This window comes from Scyliorhinus torazame, chromosome 12, assembly GCF_047496885.1.
Source record: "Scyliorhinus torazame isolate Kashiwa2021f chromosome 12, sScyTor2.1, whole genome shotgun sequence".
NCBI classification, from domain to species: domain Eukaryota; kingdom Metazoa; phylum Chordata; class Chondrichthyes; order Carcharhiniformes; family Scyliorhinidae; genus Scyliorhinus; species Scyliorhinus torazame.
Window position 1 is genome coordinate 29,085,175 of NC_092718.1, and position 22,770 is coordinate 29,107,944.

The following is a 22,770-nucleotide window of genomic DNA, read 5'->3' on the forward strand; positions in this document are numbered from 1 at the left end:
AGCTAATTCAAACCTTCATTGTTATGTTTAATCATTGAAAAAGTGGGCGGCACAGTGGTCAGCACTGCTGCCTCATGGCACCGAGGACATGGGTTCGATCCCAGTCCCGGGTCACTGTCTGCATGGAGTTAGCACATTCTCTCCATGTCTACATGGGTCTCACCCCCACAAACCCAAAGATGTGCAGAGTAGGTAAATTAGCCACGTTAAATTGCCCCATTAATTGGGGGAAAAAATTGGAGACTCTAAATTTCTATTTTTAAAAAAAAATCATTGTAGAAAAGGAGAAAGTTAAGTGATATATACCTTATTTTAAAAATGCAATTGAATTTTTCCGTAACATTATTGCAAACTGTTTAATTCTTAAACACAAATTGAATTTAAATATATAAATTGAATTTAAATCTATAAAATATGTATATTATGGGGTGGCACAGTGGTACGCACAGTTGCCTCACAGCAACAGGGACACAAGTTTGATTCCAGCCTTGGGTGACTGTGTGGAGTTTGCACTTTCTCCCAGTATCAATGTGGGTTTCCTCCGGGTGCTCCGGTTTCCTCCCACAGTCCATAGATGCGCACGTTAGGTGGATCGGCCATACTAAAATTGCCCCTTAAGTGTCCAAAAATGTGCAGGTTAGATGGGGTTACGGTGATAGGACAGGGAGTGGGTGTAGGCAGAGTGCTGTCTCAGAGGATTGGTGCAGACCCGATGAGCCAAATGGTCTCCTTCTGTACTGTAGGGATTCTATGACATTTGATGTTCATCAGCTGACATGGATTTCACTATGGGCTAACATTGCTTCTGCAGTTCATACAACTGAAATTGTACATGATACAAAATACTCTAGCTGGCAAATGTAAATGGAAACACACCTAGCACTCGCAACTCGGCAGCAGCAGTGACAAACTGTCGGGTCCGGGGTTTATTGGCACGGCAGACATATACACCAGAGTGATATAGTTGTGTATGAACAATCATAAGGTTTGCCCTTCCAATTACAATGGCACCTGTAGCAATGGGTTTGCCATCTACACATAAAAAAGTGAAAAATAGGTCAATTACATAAAAAGGAGCAGCTGATTCAATAGTTTTGGTTAGAATAATCTCCACCAACAGACAATATGAGTAACTTACTGTCCCCAACTTCAAATGTCTGAGACTCATGCCAGGCTGACAGAGGCATTAAACCCAGCTTTTATTTACAGTTCTGCTATTTTCAATTGAAAAAACCAACAAAAAGTACCAGCTGACCCAGAGAAACCCTTGTTCATGGTTGGTAATCGTAAGGACAACATGAATGATGCAAGACTATAGCATAAATTGCTCAAAATGAGAGCAGGTGCAGACACAATGAGTCACGGGGCCTCTTTCTGTTCAGTATCTATTCTGTGACTCTGAAGGAACGTTTTTCACAATACCCACTGAAAGAAGAAAAAGCTAAAGCCCGAAAATTCATTTATGGTGATCTTTATACACTGCCTCATCATATCAGAAAATGACATTATACTTTATAAAGTTGATTACTTTTGGACTGCAGTAACTATTATACAGGCAATAAAAAGCATTAGTGAAAACTATTGCAACATTACCATGATTCTCCAATGCAGCACATGATTTAATCTTGAAGATACAAGCTTCATATTGGAAACATTTAAAAAGATACCAAGCCCAAGAAGTACAAATTTCCATTGGCTTGCCTGCAATCTCAAGATATCCAAATGGAAATTACTTCTACTTATTCCGGTCTACTCACAGAAGATAGCTTAACTCACGCCAATTGCAAAGGGGCGATTATTTCCTCTACATCAAAGCTGCATTTGTGTCCATGTTGCCTGTGCAATCTGTTCTTGTGCCATTTATTATTGTGAGCACATGAGTCCAAAAGTCATTTGTTATTTATGCATAATTTTGCAGGTCAGGAAGTGGCTTAGTTTTTTTTTTTGCACTGTCAGGTTAACCTTCAATGTCTTGACATTTGATTGACCAAAGGCTTTGAAACTGGCCTTTAATTAAATAAAATAAATAAATGTATTGAATAACTTTGATATAATAAGATGTTTCTCCCTGGACGAGTGTCTTGAGGAATGTCCCAGCACAGTGTTAAGGCAAAACACAAATCTGCCACGAGATTATTCCAATTCCAAACCAGACCCCAATAGTGGCTAGGATACTGGACCAAAACCCCAATATTTTAGGTCATATGAAAGACTGCGGAAAAAATGATTCACTCCAGGAATGATTGCACGAAGAAATAGGGCTTGGTTATTTTAAAAACAAAACTTTATTATAGCTACAATATTTTTTTTTAAAAAAACTTCACACCCAAAAAAACAGCTTACAATTTACATCTCAGGCACTACTACCCAATTTCCCATTAAACAACATGAAAATAAACATACAGATCACAATCTATCTTACTGTGGGAGAATTGTGGACTCAGCAAGAGGCAGATCGAAGGCAACTCCTCTCTCCAAAGTTTCTCCACCAACTCCTTCTCTAATGCTTTCAAAATGTCTGCCTTCCTTGGCTCCATCATCAATGACCTCATCTCCCCAAGCTAAGAAACAACTTATCTCTGCAGGCTGCAAAGCATTTCAACTCCCCAAGGCCTTCCCCAGGCACATTCTACCCATATCAAAGTAAAAGGAGCCTTTTGTTGAAAAATACCAAAAAAGACTGGAACTAAGACGTCTGCGGGCAGAAATTCTTCAACTGATTTGGAGCTTTCGCGTGGCGTCTCAGCAAGGAAGATGGCGGCAGCAGGTCCAGTGGTTGCGGCCGTCCCGGTTACGGCAGACATGCTAACTGGGGTACTGGCTACTGAATTTGACACGCATTTCAAGAGGAAATGGAGACTGATGTTTGAAACCCTCCATACATCGATTGAGGAGGCGCTGGGCCCTCTCCAAGAAAAGTTGGAGAGAGCTTTGGAAGCTGTGAAGGAGCACGGTGAAGTGTTGAAGGGGGTGAACACGGTTCTGTCAAGGCACAGCGAGGAAATTGCCTCGCCGGAAGCAGAGATATCGTTGGTGGCAGAGAAAAATAAGAGTGAGAGTGAAGGTGGACGACCTACAGAATCAGTCGACGAGAAAAAAAACTCAAGTCGTTGCCAGTGTGTGGCGGGTATTTCTTTTTTAAAAAAATATTTTAATTCAAATTCTTACATATTTTCAACAAATCCCCCCCCCGCCCCTTACAGAAATAAGAAAAAACAAAGAACACATAAATAAACATCTTATAGCTAAGTCAAGTATTCCCCCAATATACAAGCCCCCCAATAAGCGATACTAAACACAGTAGTAAACACAAAGTACCCCCCGCCCGTCCCCGGGTTGCTGCTGCTGCTGACCACCTCCTAATGCTCCGCTAGAAAGTCTAGGAACGGTTGCCACCGCCTGAAGAACCCTTGCACAGATCCTCTTAAGGCAAATTTTACCCTCTCCAATTTAATGAACGCTGATCCATGTCGCTGATCCAGGCTTCCACGCTTGGGGGGCCTCCCATCCTTCCACTGTAGCAGAATCCTCCGCCGGGCTAGCAGGGACGCAAAGGCCAGAATACCGGCCCCTTTCGCCTTCTGCACTCCCGGCTCGTCCGATACCCTAAATAGTGCGAGCCCCCAACTCGGCTTAACCCGGGTGTTTACCACCTTAGACACCGTCCTCGCAACGCCCCTCCAGTACCCATCCAGCGCTGGGCACGCCCAAAACATACGGGCATGATTTGCTGGGCTCCCCGAACACCTCACACACTTGTCCTCCACTCCAAAAAAACGACTCAGCCTTGCCCCAGTCATGTGCGCCCTGTGCAGAACCTTAAATTGTATCAGGCTAAGCCTGGCGCAAGAGGAGGAAGAATTTACCCTACCCAGGGCATCCGCCCACGTACCCTCGTCTATCTCCTCCCCCAGCTCCTCCTCCCATTTACCTTTCAGCTCCTCCACCGAGGCCTCCTCCTCCTCCTGCATCTCCTGGTAGATCGGCGAGACCTTGCCATCTCCAACCCACATTCCCGAGAGCACCCTATCCTGGATCCTACGTGCCGGCAGCAGCGGAAATTCCCTCACCTGCCGTCTTACAAACGCCCTTACCTGTATGTACCTGAAGGCATTCCCAGGGGAGAGCCCAAATTTTTCCTCCAACGCCCCAAGGCTCGCAAACGTCCCATCTATAAACAGGTTCCCCATCCTTCTAATACCTGCCCTGTGCCAGCTCATGATCCCCCCATCCATTCTCCCCGGGACAAACCGATGGTTCTCTCGGATCGGGGACCACACAGAAGCTTCTGCCTCCCCTCTGTAGCGTCTGCACTGCCCCGAAAGTATCATCACCACATTGGCAGCCCAGTAGTATCCACACAGATTTGGCAACGCTAGCCCTCCTCTGTCCCTGCTCCATTCCAGAAACACCCTTCTCACCCTCGGGGTCTTTTTCGCCCATACAATCCCCATGATGCTCCTGCTGACCCGCTTAAAAAAGGCCTTAGGAATCAGGATAGGGAGGCACTGGAATATAAAAAGGAACCTCGGGAGCACCGTCATCTTCACCGACTGTACCCTACCCGCCAGGGAGAGTGGCAGCGTATCCCACCTATTAAACTCCTCCTCCATCTGCTCCACCAGCCTTGTCAAGTTGAGCTTGTGTAGGGCCCCCCAGCTCCTGGCCACCTGGATCCCTTGATATCGAAAACTCCTTTCCGCCCTCTCCAGTGGAAGCTCGTCCATCCCCCTTCCCATGTCCCCTGGGTCTATCACGAATAGCTCACTCTTCCCCATGTTGAGCTTATACCCGGAAAAGTCTCCAAACTCCCTGAGGATCCGCATCACCTCCGGCATCCCCCCCACCAGGTCCGCCACATACAGTAACAGGTTGTCTGCATACAGTGATACCCGGTGTTCCTCCCCCCCACACCAGCCCCCTCCAGTTCCTGGACTCCCTCAAAGCCATCGCCAAAGGTTCAATTGCCAACGCAAATAGCAGGGGGGATAGGGAGCACACCTGCCTCGCCCCCGGTACAGCAAAAGTATTCCAACCTCCTCTGATTTGTGGCCACACTCGCCACCGGGGCTTCGTACAGTAACCTAACCCAACTAACAAACCCCTCCCCGAACCTCAACACTTCCCACAGGTACCCCCACTCCACCCTATCGAAGGCCTTCTCCACATCCAGAGCCACCACTATCTCCTGGCATCATGATTACATTTAGGAGCCTCCGCACATTGGTATTTAGCTGCCTTCCCTTCACGAAACCCGCCTGGTCCTCGTGGATCACCCCCGGAACACAGTCCTCAATTCTGGTAGCCAACACCTTCGCTAACAGCTTCGCATCCACGTTGAGGAGCAAGATTGGCCTATACGACCCACACTGTAAAGGGTCCTTGTCCCGCTTCAAGATCAACGAGATCAGTGCCCTGGACATCATTGGGGGTAGGACCCCCCCTTCCACGCCTCATTGAAAGTTCTCACTAGTAGTGGGTCCAACAGGTCCATATACTTCCTGTAAAATTCTACCGAGAACCCATCTGGCCCCGGTGCCTTCCCCGCCTTCACACTCCCCAGCCCCTTAGTCAGCTCCTCTAGCCCTACCGGTGCCCCAAGCCCCGCCACCTGCCCCTCCTCTGCTCTCAGGAACCTCAGCCGGTCCAGAAAACGACGCATCCCCCCCCGCTCCTCCGTCGGGGGCTCAGACCTATACAGCCCCTCATAGAAGTCTCTAAATACCCCATTTATTCCCACCGCACTCCACACCGTGTTCCCCCCTTTATCCCTAACTCCCCCAATCTCCCTCGCCGCCCCCCGCTTCCAAAGCTGGTGTGCCAGCATCCGGCTAGCCTTCTCCCCATATTCATACACCGCCCCTTGCGCCTTCCTCCACTGCACCTCTGCCTTCTTGGTAGTCAACAGGTCGAACTCGGCCTGGAGGCTTCATCGCTCCTTGAGTAGTCTCTCCTCGGGGACCTCTGCATACCTCCTATCTACCGTTAAAATCTCCCCCACCAATCTCTCCCTCTCTCTCCTCTCCTTCTCCTCCTTGTGGGCCCTAGTGGAGATTAGCTTTCCCCTAATCACCGCCTTCAGCACCTCCCAGACCACCCCTACCTGCGCCTCCCCATTATCGTTCACCTCTAGGTATCTTTCAATGCACCCCCGGAACCGCCCGCTCACCACCTCATCCACTAGCAAACCCACCTCCGGGCGCCACAGCGGGCGCTGGTCCCTCTCCTCCCCTAGCTCGAGCTCGGGGCATGGTCTGAGATGGCTATGGCCGAATACTCCGTGTCCTCCACCCTCGGGATCAGCGCCCTGGTCAAAACGAAGAAGTCAATCCGGGAGTAGGCTTCATGGACGTGGGAAAAGATAGAGAATTCCCTGGCCCCCGGCCTAACAAACCTCCATGGGTCCACTCCTCCCATCTGGTCCATAAACCCCCTCAACACCTTGGCCGCCGCCGGCGTCTCACCCATCCTGGACCTAGAGCGGTCTAATGCTGGATCCAATACCGTATTAAAGCCCCCCCCCCATTATCAAGCTTCCTGCCTCCAGGTCCGGAATCCGGCCCAACATGCGCCGCATAAATCCAGCATCGTCCCAATTCGGGGCATACACATTCACCAAGACCACCTGTTGATCCCCAAATTTCTTTCTCTGTCAGTCTGGCCTCAATAAAAGTTGAGATGGATTCGCACGTAAAAAGAAGTTATTTATTTAGCTTGCAAGCTTAATTCATCTTACAGAAACATAAGAGACATCCAGCCTCTTAAGCTCCAGAAAAACGACTGAACAAAGAGACAAAGGGATCTCTGTAAAATCAATTCAAATGGTATCAAGTTTCACATACTCGACGGACATAGGTCAGCCTATGTCCCTCCTGACCTGTTTGATCTATTCTGATTGGCTCACTTCCAATCCCTTTCTCTGGCCCCTATCAATGCAGCATCACTCTCATAGACACACCTCTTCCTGCTTTTTCCATGCGGTCTCAAACCCCTTTGTCCCTAACTGCCAGAATCAAAGTGGCTTATTTCTACATCACATTAACTAGTATCTCTAAAGTAACTATTTTATATCACATTCGTCACACCCGCACCCCCTGCAGATTACCGCTCACCATCATGTACCTACCTCCATTGTCTGCCACGATGCTCAACGCCTCAAACGACACCCGCTTCCCCACCAAAATAGTCACTCCTCGATTCTTTGCGTCCAACCCAGAGTGGAAAACCTGCCCTACCCACCCCTTTCTCAGCCTAACCTGGTCTGCCACCCTCAAATGCGCCTCCTGGAGCAAGACCACATCTGCCTTCAGTCCCTTCTGGTGCGCGAACACACGGGCCCTCTTGACCGGCCCATTCAGGCCTCTCATATTCCAAGTTATCAGCCGGATCAGGGGGCTGCCCACCCCCACCGCCCCTGCCGATTAGCCATCTCCCTTTCTAGGTCAGCCGCGTGCCCGTGCCTCCCGCACTTTCCGATCCCCCCAGCTGCAGACCCCCGTCCCGACTCTCTCTTCAGGCTCCAGCTCCCCTTTGGCCAATGCAGCAGCAACCCAGTCCCCCCCCCCCCCCCCGGCCACACCAGCTAGGTCCCCCCCCTAGCTGCGTCACTCCCTCCATATCACTCCCATAAGTCAGCTGACACCTGCTTACCCCGGCCGCTCCCGCCACTCCATCGACCCCCCCAGTGTGAGAATCTCCCCCCACCCTCTGTCCAACAACGGGCGCTCCTCTCCAGCACCACCACCCCTGACCCCGCCCCCTTCCTTCCCTAGCATGGGAAAAAAATCCTGCGCTTTCCACCAAGCCGGCCCCGCCCACTCAGGGACAGCTCCCTTTCGCGGCCTGATCCCAGTTCCCCCACCTCGGGCTTCCCCCCTCCCCCCCCCCCCCCCCCCCAATGGGGCCCCCTCTTCCAGCTACCGACGCCTACGCTCTCACCAAACGCCCACTACGAACCATTTCACCCTACCCCACCCAGCGCCCAAAAAACCCCAGTACCAAACAGAACAGAACATCCCCCCCCAAAACACAACAATCACATCAATCTCCTCTCGACATCCCCTCGCAACCGACCCTCAATCCGAGTCCAACTTTTCGGCCTGGATAAAGGTCCACACCTCCTCCGGCATCTCAAAGTAGTGGTGGCGGTCCTTGAAAGTGACCCATAGTCGGGCCGGCTCTAACATTCCAAATTTCACCCCCTTCCGATGCAGAGCCGCCTGAGCCCGATTGTACCCGGCACTCTTCTTGGCCACCTCCGCTCTCCAGTCCTGGTATATCCTTCTTTGGCCACCTTAGGACACACTCCCTGTCCACGAAGCGGTGGAACCGCACCAGCACCGCCCGCGGCGGCTCGTTGGGCTTGGGCCTCCACGCCAGGACTCGGTGGGCCCCCTCCAGCTCCGGGGGGCCAGGGAAGGCCCCCGCGTCCATCAACGTGTTCAGCATCGTGACCATGTATGCTCCAACATCCAACCCCTCCACTCCCTCCGGGAGACCCAGAATCCGCAGGTTCTTCCTCCTCGACCGGTTCTCCATGTCCTCGAACTTCTCCTGCCATTTCTTATGCATCGCCTCATGCGCCTCCACCTTCACTGCCAGACCCACGATCTCATCCTCGTTCTCAGAGGCCTTTTGCCGCACCTCCCGGATCGCCGTCCCTTGGGGTTTCTGGGTCTCGAGCAGCTTGTCTATCGAAGCCTTCATCGGCTCCAATATCTCTGCCTTCAATTCCGTGAAGCAGCGCTGGAGAAACTCCTGCTGTTCCTGTGACCACTGCGCCCACGCTGCCTGGTCCCCACCCGCCGCCATCTTGATTTTCCTCCCTCGCACTTGTCGCTGCTCCAAAACTACTTCACCGCTCCACTCCTGGTCCAATCCATACAGTGCCGGGAAAATGTTACTATCACCTTCCCACACTGGGAACCGTCGAACAATTGCCGCTGGGGGCCCTAAAAAGAGCCCAAAAGTCAGTTTCTAGCAGGAGCTGCCGAACGTGCGACTTAGCTCTTCATAGCCGCAACCGGATGTCCTACTGTGTATTTCTTGCAGATGTTCGGTAAGATGATGTGGGAGGATGGACTGGCATCCCCTCCAGAGCTGGACAGTGCCCATCGAACACTCCGGCAGAAGTCTCGGGCGAATGAGGCACCAAGAGCAGTTATCGTCAGATTTCATAGCTTCCAGGTGGAACAGATCCTGAAGGGCGCCAAGGAGGAAAATGATTTGGGATGGGAAGGAAGCCTCGTTAGAATCCATCAAGCTGTGGGAGCGGAGATTGCAGGGAGGTGGGCAGCCTTCAAAAAGGCTAAAGCAGCATTGCACAAGAGTGGAGTGCGGTTTGAAGTGATGTACCCAGCAAAGCTGCGCGTTACCTTCGAGTCAAAGGGCTACTACTTTGACACTTCGGGGGAGACTGAGGCCTTTGTTACAAAGCATGGACGGGGATCTTGTTAAATAGGCTCCGTAGGGACTTTAATGGTTGTTGAGGGGAAGGGTTTTGGAGTTTTTTTGTACTTTGTATATATTTGCTGTTACTTTTTTTCTTGGGATGGGTGTGTTTTGTACAAATGGTATGTTGGGCGATTAACTGTTCTGTGGGGCATTGTTTAAGGTAGTATTTTTGGAAATATATGACTCCCGATAGAATTTATCATCATCATAGGGGTGTTGAATCTTTGTTTTACTTTTGGCAGCCCGGATGGGTAGTGTAAAAGTCTTTCACTTTTTCCGGCTCTTGGTGGGGGCGACCTCAGTATAAGTTAATTTTTAGCTAGCGAGATTGGGGGGTGGGGGGGGGGGGGGGGGGCTACGCGCTGTTGGATCATCATTTTTTCATGGTTCAATGAGCCTAGCATTTTTGTTGTGTTGGGGTTGGTTTGGAGGGGGTATCGTTCTTTGGTATGTAACCAACATGTACATTTGTATGGCATCTGGTTCAGGGGAGAGAGAGGGGTGGGTTAGTTTTCTGATAGTGACTCTGCGGTTTTTTTTGTTTCACTTCATGGGTGAGTTTGGTGGCCATCTTGGGCGGGCCTTGGGACTTCATCCTTTGGCCAGGCGATTGATAACCCCCCACGGTGAAAATGGCTGACTGCAGGTTGAGGGGGGGGGGGGGGGGGGATGGTGGAAGGTCCCCGATTCAGTTTGTCACCTGGAATGTACGGAGATTTGGAGGCACAATAAAAAGGTCGAGAATCTTCGCTCACCTGAAGAATCCGAGGGCTGATGTGGTGTTTTTGCAGAAGACTCATTTGCGGGTAAGGAGCTAGATTAGACTGCGGGAGGGGTGGGTGAGCCAGGTCTTTCATTCGGGTTTTGACGGCAGTGGGGGGGGGGGAGGGGGTGGGGGGCGCGCGGCGGCGGCAATTTTAATCAGTAATCAGGTTCTTTTTTATGGCGAACAAGGTCATGGCGAATCCATATGGCAAGTTTGTGATGGTCACTGGGTCTTTGGCAGGTAAATTTGTGGCATGGGTTAATGTATATGCCCCAATACAGCATTTGTTAGGAAGCTGTTGGCTACCATTCCAGATTTGGTTCGCCACCAACTGATTTATAGTGGTGATTTAAATTGCAATCTTGATCTGAGGTTGGCTCTTTCTAGGCCAAAGCCGTTGGCTCTTCGCGAGTGGCGAAGACGCTGTTAGTGTATATGGTACGGATTGCGGCGGGGGGCAGATCCATGGCAGTTTATGCACCTGCGGGGGGGGGGGGGGGGGTAAAGAAAACTTGTTCCTTTCTCTAGTCCACAAGATTTATTCCAGGATTGATTTTTTTTTCTGGTGGGTAAGTCTCTTCTCCATAGGGTGAGGGCGGCAGAATATTCAGCCATTGTATTCAGCCATTGTCATCTCGGATTATGCCCCGCATCTGGTGGATTTGGTTTTGGGGTAGGGCCCTGCTCAGCGCCCACCATGGAGGTTAGATGTTGGGTTATTGATTGATATGGGATTCTGTGCACGCATGTCTAAGGCCATTGATGATTATGTCGAATTTAACAGGAATACTTACCCTCCATGCTTTGGGATATATTGAAACAAGTTGTTACAGGAAAAATCATATCATATGTTGCATATCGATAGGGAGGTACGGGTGGAACAGCAGAGGTTGGTGGATGATATTTGGAGGTAGACTGCAGGTATTCATGTGACCCTACCCTAGAGCTCCCGGCGAACAGAAAGAAGCTACAGACGCAGTTTGTTCTGTTGTCCTTGGGAAAGGCGATGAGCTAGTTGCGGCAGTGGGGGGGGGGGGGGGGGGGGTCTTTTATGAGTATGGGGAGATGTTAGCTCATCAGCTGAGGGGGTAGGCAGCCTCCCGGGAAATTATTTAGCCCAGATAAAGTTAACTGCATATTGAGGCTTTTTACAAGAACCTTCATGGGCCGGAGCCCTCGGTGAGGGAGGCTGGACATGTCAATATTTTTAGATGGGTTGGAGTTTTCCAGTGGTGGGGACGAGAGGCAAGAGGAGTTGGAGGCCCCGTTAGGTCCTGAGGACATTTTGATAGGTATTGGATGGATGGAAACCGGCAAAGCTCCTGGGCCTGATGGGTTTCCTGTGGAATTTTACAAGAAGTTTGTAGACCAGTCGGTCCATTGCTGGTAGATATGTTTAATGATTCTGTGTCCTGGGGATCCCTGCCTGCTACATTCTCTGTAGAAGAAAAACAAGGACCCCACGGAGTGTGGGTTATACTGGCCTATTTCACTGTTAAATGGGGATGCTAATATACTGGCTAAGGTGATGGTGGTAAGACTGGAGCCATGTCTACCTGAGGTGATTGCGGTGGATAAAACAGGCTTTATTATGGGCAGGCAATTGACAGCCAATATTTGGAGGCTGGTGAATGTTGCTCTCGCCCTGTCCGTTGGGCCTGAGCCAGAAGTGATTGTGTCTTTCGACGTTGAGAAGGCATTTGATAGGGTGGAGTGGAAGTACCTTTTTGAAGTTCTTGAGAGGTTCGGTCGAGGCCAAAATTGATTTTGTGGGTATGTTTATTGTGCCGGGTCCCCTCGGCTAGTGCTCGTACTGACGCCTTGAGCTTGAGGATTTTCAATTGAATAGGGGGACAAGACAGGGGTGTCCGATGATCCCCCTCCTATTTGCGTTAGCGATTGAATCTTTAGTTATTGCTCTGAGGGCTTTGGGAAAGTGGAAGGGGATAAAGAGGGGAGGGGTGGAACATCGGGGGCCAGATTCTCCGATTCTGAGGCTGTGCCGAGGATTTGTGGCGTTCCACGTGGAACAAAATCAGCGGCACCCTGTCACCGATGCTGTGCCCGGTGAGGGGCCAGCAACCACACCATGTAAAACGCCCGGCCTTCACAAAATAAACAGCTGGAGAATGGCCGGGTCCGTGGCCGCGCATACGCATGGTGACAACCTGCAGTGGTTACGCCGTGAAACATGGCGCCGGCCATGTGTAGACTCAACCTGCCAGAGAGTGCCCCCCTGGACACCCCCTCGCCACCAGTCCCTCCAGCCCTTGCGGAAGCCCCCAGGACAGCAGCACGGCTCCCGCCCGACTGTGGCTGCGTTGAAAACAGCCATGTTGTATTCCCGCACGGCTGAGACCAGAAGTGAACCACGTCGGCGTGAACTCGGCCCATCAGGGCCAGAGGTACACGGGAGGACCTTCAGGTAATGCGCTGAGGCCTGTAGCCATCTGGGATGGCCACGTCCCGATTACAAAATGGACACTTGCAAAGACTGCAGGGAAAATTGGACAATGCTAAGAAACAAGCAGGTGCAAGCTCTGTCTGTTGATTAGAACCTTAAACGCTCAGACAGGACAGAAACTACCAAACGATTTACATACTAATGAGCCATCTCCGGGGACAAAAGGGAAACATTTAGGTACACAATGTTAGGACAGACTCCCCGGCGCCAGAAGAAGCTAAGACAAAGCTGACCGACAGTCACCAGGACACGCCCAGCGATCATGGAACCACCCCTCTATTGGAGGAAAATCGATACAGATGATTGGGAAAGACCCAATTAGTTGAAGCCCAGTTCAAGGCCCACCCAAAAGTGCGCAAAGCCCTTTTGGGTATAAAAGGTATCCCCCAAGGGAATACGCCCTCCTTTGGCTTTGGCTCTCAGTGAAGAGAGAGACCAGCCTAGCAGCTACAGCAGACCAAGTAAGTTCCAAGTCAACGCACGCTACGAGATAGACGCTTCCACTTGCTACCCTGTAAACAGCTCAACCCAGCAGCCTCAGAACCGAGCAACGGCCATTGTTCCTCAGACTGAGTGGGCGCCCAAAGCTAAGTATAGGCTTTATTAATAGTGGTAGTTTAGTTTGTAGAGTTTATGCATGAGTAGATTTGACTATGTGTAAATAAATGAGCATTGCTTTTGAACTTCCTAACTGGTGTATCGAGTCAGTGATCAGTATTCGGTTCTGAACCTTGTGGCGGTGTCGAAAGATACCTGCCGACTCTTGAGCAATAGCGATTAAATAAGAACATAAGAACTAGGAGCAGGAGTAGGCCATCTGGCCCCTCGAGCCTGCTCCACCATTCAATGAGATCATGGCTGATCTTTTGTGGACTCAGCTCCACTTTCCAGCCCGAACACCATAACCCTTAATCCCTTTATTCTTCAAAAAACTATCTATCTTTATCTTAAAAACATTTAATGAAGGAGCCTCTACTGCTTCACTGGGCAAGGGATTCCATAGATTCACAACTCTTTGGGCGAAGAAGTTCCTCCTAAACTCAGTCCTAAATAGCCTTATTTTGAGGCTATGCCCCCGAGTTCTGCTTTCACCCACCAGTGGAAACAACCTGCCCGCATCTATCCCATCTATTCCCTTCATAATTTTATATGTTTCTATAAGAACCCCCCTCATCCTTCTAAATTCCAACGAGTACAGTCTACTCAGCCTCTCCTCATAATCCAACCCCGTCAGCTCTGGGATTAACCTAGTGAATCTCCTCTGTACACCCTCAAGTGCCAGTACGTCCTTTCTCAAGTAAGGAGACCAAAACTGAACACAATACTCCAGGTGTGGCCTCACTATCACCTTATACAATTGCAGCATAACCTCCCTAGTCTTAAACTCCATCCCTCCAGCAATGAAGGACAAAATTCAATTTCCCATCTTAATCACCTGTTGCACCTGTAAACCAACTTTTTGCAACTCATGCACTATCACAGTGAGTAACATTTACTGGCGACATCTGCCGGAACTCGATTTAGAAGTGGCCTAACCACTCCGAGAGAACCCAAAATTTGAATTGAGAATCCAATTGGGAACAGAAAGAAAAACCACAAGCGTCAAAACAGTACTGATCAAGCCTCTGAGATTCGGAAGTATGTTAATGCATGCGTACTAACAGGGATATAAGGTAAACCTGAGAGATTTTGTTGCGAAAAACTGTCGGGAGTTTTGTAGGCCTGAAATTAGCGTAAGCCGTACGTAAGTGTTTACATCACCGCTTTATCACAGTCTGTTCCAAATTTGTTAGAGATCCTGGTAGAGAAAATGGCAATGAAGGCAATGCAATGTCTTATGAACGCCCAGGAATTCGAGGTCGCAGCGACCAGCAGTAGAGTAGGACAGTGTCCTGTTTGGGAAGAAGAGATCAGGAAATATCTCAAAGGGAAAGGATGGCCCCTTTGGAGTGAAATCTGTGATAATGAGGAAACAGGACCCGGGAGCTTAGGACATACTTGGTGGGAGAACCTGTCAGAGATCCACAAGAACTTGGGAAAAGCTCGCAAGCCGATGGCAATCGTGTCCTGTTTGGCACAATTGCGAGGCACAGAGGAGATCGTTAGGACGCTCCGTAGAGAGATAGAGGAGAGAGACCGAAGTAGTGAGGTAGACGTTGAGTGAGGTAGAGAAAGAGAATCGAGATCTGAAAGAGCAGTCAGCAGCAAGGGACAGAGAGGTGGATGATGCCAAGTGGGCACATCAGTCTTGTCTTGCGCATTTGAACAGCTTTCAGACACAATACGATAAGGCCTGCCAGGACACGCAATGTGCGGTCTTGGTAAGACAAGAAACAGAACAGCAAGTTGAGAAACTGCAGAAACAGTGCAACGATTTAAAAGCAGCCCTACGAGCACTCCATACTTCCACGACGGAACAAAGGCAGAGCTCCGTAGACCGTGCAAAGTGCAGGAAGCAAATTGCAGAATTGCAATCTCTGCTGTCCGTGCAAAATGTATTTCAGAGTACATTCGGACCCCAATTAGATCAAGAAAACGGTCCCAATTGGCAGGAATTGAACGAGACTGCCCATAGATGCATACATGGGACATGTACACAGAAAAAACCCCAGAAAAGGAAAGCGCCCCCAACCCCCAACCGAACAGGCAGAACAGACCCCCATGAATCCTGTGACCACACACCGCAGGGTCGCAGAAGGAGAAGCAGATTTCCTTTACACAACCCGGTTAACGTTGACCCAATTACGGAGCGCGTGTGGAAAAATTGCACCGTTTCTTCCCACTTCAGACCCCCACCAATTTTTCGCGAAAGTCAGACAACAGGCTACCATGTATGGCCTGGACGAAAAGGAGCAAGTGAAGCTCACAGTTTTAAACCTCGACCCTTCAGTCGTACCAACCCTTCCCGACCCACAGAATGTAGGAGGAGGCACACTCCAAGAGATGCACACAGCGATCCTTGATGCGATCGGCTTTAACAGAGGAGACCCCGTAGAAGGCCTAAATAAGTGTCGGCAAAAGACGACAGAGCAGTCCACAACGTTTGCTGGACGTTTGTGGATTCACTTTACCGCAGTTTTTGGAGAGTTAGCGCGTGTCCATTTGTCCCCAGATAATATGGCCAAATGGACCCGAATTCTAGTCTCCCACGCCACAGAAGCAGGATGAAAAGCTTGCGCAAATTATGACCACTCAGATGAGGCCCACAATGAAAAAGGGGTTTTGAAGAGATTGTCCCACGCTTGGGAGCAATCAATTGCAGGCAAAACCGCATTCATAACCCCCGATGAAGAGCAGGTAGAAGTGAACCCAGTTAAGGCACACCAGAATCCCGCATGGGTAAATGAGGGCAGGAACAGCCAACACCAGCCCAAAGCTCAGGAATGTTATAATTGTGGACAGCTAGGACACTTTGCACGAGAGTGCAACGCGCCCCAGAAGCAGCAGAGAAACCAACAGACAGGCACCCTAAACAAGAATAGGGCAAAGCCGATCCATAGCATTAGCGCCCGTTCAGAGAGTACAGACATGAACGGCACTGACTGACGGTGTTCGGGCTCCCCAACTTGGGTCTGCAACACCCTTTGGGACAAGTCCAGTAGACCGGTAGTAGCAGGCAAAGTTCGGGGACAACCCGTGGAATTTCTTTGGGACACAGGAGGGTACCGCACCCCACACAATTCCTCCACGATGTTCCAACGAGACACGTGGCCCACAACAGACACCATGACACTCAGCGGCTTGACAGGCCAATTACAACAGGGACACATCACAGCCCCTATAGCAATACAGATAGGGAACATCGCAACCAAGCACCCCGTAGTTTTAGTTGATCTGCCCCAGACAGCAGAACATATCCTTGGGATCGATTTCATGAGCTCCCATAACCTCTCCTTTGATCCAGTTAACAAGTGTGTATGGAAAATGGCGAAGGCAGCACGAGCCCCCGCCACGCTCACAGTAGGAGAATACGTAAATAGGATTAGCTCAGTAGGAGACTTCTGGTTCGACCCTCGAGCCATTAGTGCAGACAAACAGGTTAGGGCAGTCCTGCAGGAACACAAAGCAGCATTTGCACAGCACAGGCACGACTGTGGCAGTTTGACTGGCTTTGTGAACGTTACAGGTCCCGACCCTAAACCCCGGAAGCAGTACGGATTTCCCCAGGAGGCAGAGGGAGAAATCTCCAAAGTAATAGAGAGTTTGTTGGATCAAGGCGTACTCAGATCAGTAGCCTCCACAAACAACGCACCGATTTGGCCCGTCAGGAAACCGGATGGATCATGGCGACTGACCATTGATTACCGGGAACTGAACAAAGTAACCCCAGCAGCAGCCCCCACTGTAGCCACGAGTCCCGAGACCATGCTCAAACAGGGACTCCAGTCAAAAATGTTTTCGATTTTGGACATTAGTAATGGCTTCTGCTCCATTCCATTGGCTAAAGCGTGCCAGTGCAAATTTGCCTTTACAGTCCAAGGGCAACAATACACATGGACGTGCCTTCCACAAGGCTTCCACAACTCCCCCTGCATTTTCCACCGACAGCTGGCAAATGGATTAGCAAAATGTTCCCGACCCGATTGTCTGGTCCAGTATGTAGACGACTTGTTACTACAGACAGACACAAAGGGAGAGCACATTTTGCTTCTCGCTGAGCTCCTAGCACTCCTAAAAGAAATTGGTTGTAAAGTCAACCCCAAGAAGGTCCAGATTCTGAAAGAAAAAGTGATTTACTTGGGAACAGTGGTCACTCATGGTAAACGCGTGATCGAGCACAAGAGAATTGACTCGATCGTCAAATTGCCCCTTCCCCACAATGTCTCAGCCCTCCGTTCATTTTTAGGACTAGCTGGTTACTGCCAAAACCATATTGACGGTTTCGCCACTAAAGCAGCGCTCCTTTCCGAATTTCTCAAGAAGCAGGCACCTTGGGAATGGCTTCCCCATCATACAGATGCCATGGACGCTTTAAAAAGAGCACTCAGCACAGCCCCCGCACTACAGGTCCCAGAACCACATTCCCCGTACGCTTTAGAGGTTGCAAGCACCGACCAAACCCTTTCGGCCGTGCTCCTCCAGGAACACCACGACCAGTTACGTCTCACGCATGTTAGACCCCGGAGAGCAAGGATTTTCTGCCTGTGAAAGGCACCTGCTCGCAGTTTTTTGGGCAGTGCAATACTTCGCCTACATTGCAGGACTTAACCCCATCACCATCCTCACAGGACACACACCAACACAGCTATTGTTAGACGGCCGACTTAAAGATGGCACAGTCAGCCAAATCCGTGCAGCCCATTGGACCGTTCTTTTGCAGGGACGGGACATCACGGTAAAGAGAACCAAAACCCACACATTACTTGCCGATAATCTGCAGGATGCAGGCACCCCTCACGAATGTGAGATCATCACCACTAAACACAACACGGGCCCATTTATTCCCAAAACACCCCCCAGGAAAACAAGTAGTACACCCTAGAGACCCCAGCCCACAGACACGAACGCACCCCAGAAGATATATGTGGCTGGCTCATCCACAGTGTTAAATGGAGGGAGAATTACCGGTTGCGGTATATATGTAGAGGACACGCAGGGACGCGCCCTAGATGAAATTTCCTTGAAGTTGCCAGGACACTTAGGCTCGCAGGCAGCAGAGCTGGCAGCAATTGCGTATATTGTAGACCACCCAGACTCGTTCCCGACCCCAGCAGACATCTATTCAGACAGCTTGTATGTCTGTAATAGTTTGACAGAGTTCCTACCACTCTGGGAAACAAGAGGATTTGTTTCCGCGGACGGTAAACCCCTACCCTCAGCCCCATTACTCCGCCATATCTTAGAAACAGCGAAGGATAGGAAATACGGCATAATTAAGGTTCGCAGTCATCACCGTTCTTCTCCCCCTGGAAACGTTAAAGCAGACGCCCTAGCAAAGGCAGGCTCCAGGCATTGTTATTTTTTGAACCCCCCCCCCCCGAAAGCACCCCAGTACACGCAGTTCAGGTCTCACAGACCAACATTCAGGATTTAGCGAAGGCCCAGAAAGAGGACGAGAAACTCAGGGAAGTTTTAAAGGGAACCATCCCAGCCCCGTACGACAAGTTTACAAACGCAATCACCACACACGACAGTGTGAATTTAAAGGATGACCTTTATATAGTTCCCAGCCAGGACAGGAACCAGATCATTTGTCAGTTCCATGACAATCATGAACACCAAGGAATTGAACCGACCCTAGCCCACCACAGACCGCTTTGTTGGTGGCCTGTATTAAAAATCGATGTCACACGCTACGTAGAGAATTGTTTAATCTGTGCCCAGAACAATCCGGACAGATATGCGAAAAAGTCTCAACTTAGCCTTACCCGCCCCGTTAATGGATCCTGGACAAATCTCCAGATAGATTATATAGGACCCCTACCCCCGTGCAGAAATGGTTACAAGTATGTGTTGGTGGTCATAGACACCTTCACAAAATGGGTGGAAGCATTTCCGTCAAGAACTAATATGGCCAAGACGACGGCTAAAATCTTAACACACCATATCTTTACAAGATGGGGCCTCCCACACAGTATAGAGTCCGACCAAGGCTCCTATTTCACCGGACGTATAATGAAAAACGTCCTCATGATTTTCAGAATTACACAAAAGTTCCATATCGCATACCACCCCCAGTCAAGTGGTATTGTAGAATGAATGAATAGGACATTTAAAGCCACCCTCAGGAAAATGGTTCAGCAAAATAATAGCACCTGGGATTCAGTACTCCCATTTGTTTTGATGTTTTTAAGAGACACAGTATCCACATCCACAGTTTTCACCCCCCACACCCTCATTACCGGACGCCCCATGAAAGGCACTGAGTATTTACTAGGTCTGGATTTGGCCAGGCCCGCAGTTACAGCCCTCACGCATGAAAACGCAGTCACACAACTAGTACAGAACATAAAAAAGGCAGCCCAACTCGCCGCAGCAGTGAGACTTGGAACCAGGAGGAAACAGAGCAAGTCCTGTTTCGACAAAACAGTACACACCACTGAGTTTACAGTCGTGCAACAAGTTATGCTTTCCCTTTACAACCCCAGTTCATTCCACTCCCCAAAAGTTTCCGGACCGTACTCCATTTCGGACAAAGTCAGCCCCTCAGTATACAAAATAACCTATCACAATGGCAAGTCTGCGTGGTTTCATATAAACCAGCTCAAGGCTTATGGCTCACAGAATAACCACACACACCACATCCTGCTCGCAGCAGCAGACAATCATGCCCCGCCCACAGATGACGTATTCCTACCCTCCCCCAAACACTCCAGCCCGCCCTCAGACACGACTTCAACTCCGCCCCCAGAGGCACGACGCCGCCTCTCCCTTCCCTCAACCAGCAACAACAGCGACAGTGATAGCGATCAAGATGGCGATAGCCACAGCACACAACAGCACGACTACACCCCTGCACCAGGCCCCACTCCCAGTGAATCTGAGCATGATTCTACTGACCCATTTGAAATCACTTATATCAAAGCCCCAGACCCAGACCCACCGCCCGACGATTACAGATTGAAGCATAGTAGCTCCAACCTCGACACACGATTCAGGCACCGAGGCAATTCGTTCAGGTTCATCTGGAATGATGAGATGAACCCCAATTCGCCCCAAGCAGCTTTAGCACGGTTACTGCAGACAAGAGTTTGGCAGCCGGGAGAAGATGATGACTTAGAGTCTGACTCCCACCAAACGAATCCCTTTGCGACCCTGTTCGCTATTGAGCAGTGAGGTGTCCAGATGATGGAGAAAAAAGGAACCGATGGAGAGATACGGTGTCCTTTCTGATGGACCCTGCACCATGTTTGTTGAATGTTTGTTCGTTAGTGTTATCGTTAGGTATTGTGTGTAAACTCAGAAAGTTTTTCACGGCCCCACGTCACCACCCCCTTTGACGGCCAATGGCTGTTAGAGGATCTAGTTTGTCGCCAGAAACTTGTTAATGGAACTCGTTTGTCCCAGACAATAGTTCAGAGGAACTAGTCTGTCGACAGAACCCGACTCATAGTTGCTCTCCTAATTCGAGAGGCAGCCCCCCATGACGACCACATTCTTACCTGTTCTTGCCGGTTGCTCAGGCAGTGGAGAAACTGCATTGGTCCCCCTCCTGCCTGAGGATCCCCCTCTGGTCTTCTACGCTCGGGTAAAGCACATACGGCATTGATCACCATCCTACCCAGGGATTCCACCCATTTCTTACCCGCAGCGGCCCATACGCACCCCATTTTGGCTCGTTACGTTCAAAATTCTTTTGTGTGGTTTTGGCAACCCTTAGGTTGCTTCCCTATGCTATTTACATCCTCAAACACTGGGATGGTAAATCTCACAGGCTGCAAGACGGCTCGCAGTACAGCAGTATTTTCTTAGATGTCTTGTCCAAATATTCGGTTTTTAAAAAAAGAGGGAATCACAGATGGTGACCAATTATAAAGGGAAATTGGCAGTAAAGGACAGACAGACAGACATACGAGATCTTAAGCAAGATAATAACAGAAATTATGCTTGTGTTCACAGAACTCCAGAAACCCAGGGACCACAGAGGAAAACAAAGAAGTCCGACAAAGATGAAGACAGCCTTCGTGTTCACATGGATCTTAGTGGGATCCCTTCAATTGCGCGCGGACACTACCCCTCTGACCCCTACCACACAAACCGTAAATGACTCTCACCCCTGCAATACACGGAACCCCGAGATAACTAGCCCAGCGACAGCCAGCAATACCCCGACCAGGTGTGATAAATTTATCACCCGGTACTCACTCTCATATGTAGTCGAAGCACTCTTCGTGCTGGCGATACTTTGCAGTGTCGTGCAAACGTTTAGAGTCAGGAAATGGCGAAACAGAGCATATCGCTCTCGCACCCCGGTATACAGATTTAGGTCGCCCATTTTCAGATTTCACCAGACCCCCGAACGCATTGGGACGGATTAAAGAGCATCCATTTTGTTTAATGTATTCTATGGAATAAAGAGATGTAAACCTGTGTCTGACTGCCAGGTCAGAGAAATGTGTGTGCTGCTATTTTGTACAGTTTAAGATGTATAGATTATTTTTGGATTGTTTAAACGAGGATAGTTTATTGAGAATAGTTAGAGGTTCCAGTTTTTTTTATTTTTCTGTAATGCATGTATTAATGTCATAGCGCCCCGTAGAATTTTTTGATAATGAATGTATTTAAAATGGTTCAGGTAAAATTGTGTTGCATAGGATAGGACAGTGTAGAGCCTAAGCATCGGTGCCCTGGGGATCAGAGGATGAAGACGCCATGGTAATGTGATCCTTCACGCTTCGCATTGAGGATCACAAGGAGGGTGTGTAGCCATCTGGGATGGCCACGTCCCGATTACAAAATGGACACTTGCAAAGACTGCAGGGAAAATTGGACAATGCTAAGAAACAAGCAGGTGCAAGCTCTGTCTGTTGATTAGAACCTTAAACGCTCATACAGGACAGAAACTACCAAACGATTTACATACTAATGAGCCATCTCCGGGGACAAAAGGGAAACATTTAGATACACAATGTTAGGACAGACTCCCCAGCGCCAGAAGAAGCCAAGACAAAGCTGACTGACAGTCACCAGGACACGCCCAGCGATCATGAAACCACCCCTCTATTGGAGGAAAATCGATACCGATGATTGGGAAAGACCCAATTAGTTGAGGCCAAGTTCAAGGCCCGCCCAAAAGAGCGCGAAACCATATTGGGTATAAAAGGTATCCCCCAAGGGAGAACGCCCTCCTTTGACTTTGGCTCTCAGCGAAGAGAGAGACCAGCCTAGCAGCTACAGCAGACCAAGTAAGTTCCAAGTCAACGCGCGCTACGAGATAGACGCTCCTAGTTGCTACCCTGTAAACAACTCAATCCAGCAGCCTCAGAACCGAGCAACGGCCATTGTTCCTCTGACTGAGTGGGCGCCCAAAGCTAAGTATAGGTTTAGGTTCTGAACCTTGTGGCGGTGTCGAAAGATACCTGGCGACTCTTGAGCAAACGTGATTAAAAAGAGCCAAATTAAGAACCAACCAAAAGTTAGCAACAGG

General features: G+C 49.7%; 1 protein-coding gene across 3 annotated transcripts in view; it reads right to left on the minus strand.

The window, feature by feature from the left end:
• igdcc4 (immunoglobulin superfamily, DCC subclass, member 4) overlaps positions 1-22,770 on the minus strand; it is a 366,490-nt gene that overhangs the window by 201,111 nt on the left and 142,609 nt on the right. Inside the window, exon 6 of one of the 3 annotated variants that reach the window (XM_072470587.1) lies at positions 877-1,032. The exons of the other annotated variants lie outside the window; for them this stretch is intronic. Within the exon in view, the coding sequence (XP_072326688.1) occupies positions 877-1,032 (156 nt within the window). The remainder of the gene's footprint in view (positions 1-876; positions 1,033-22,770) is intronic. 3 annotated transcript variants of the gene reach the window in all.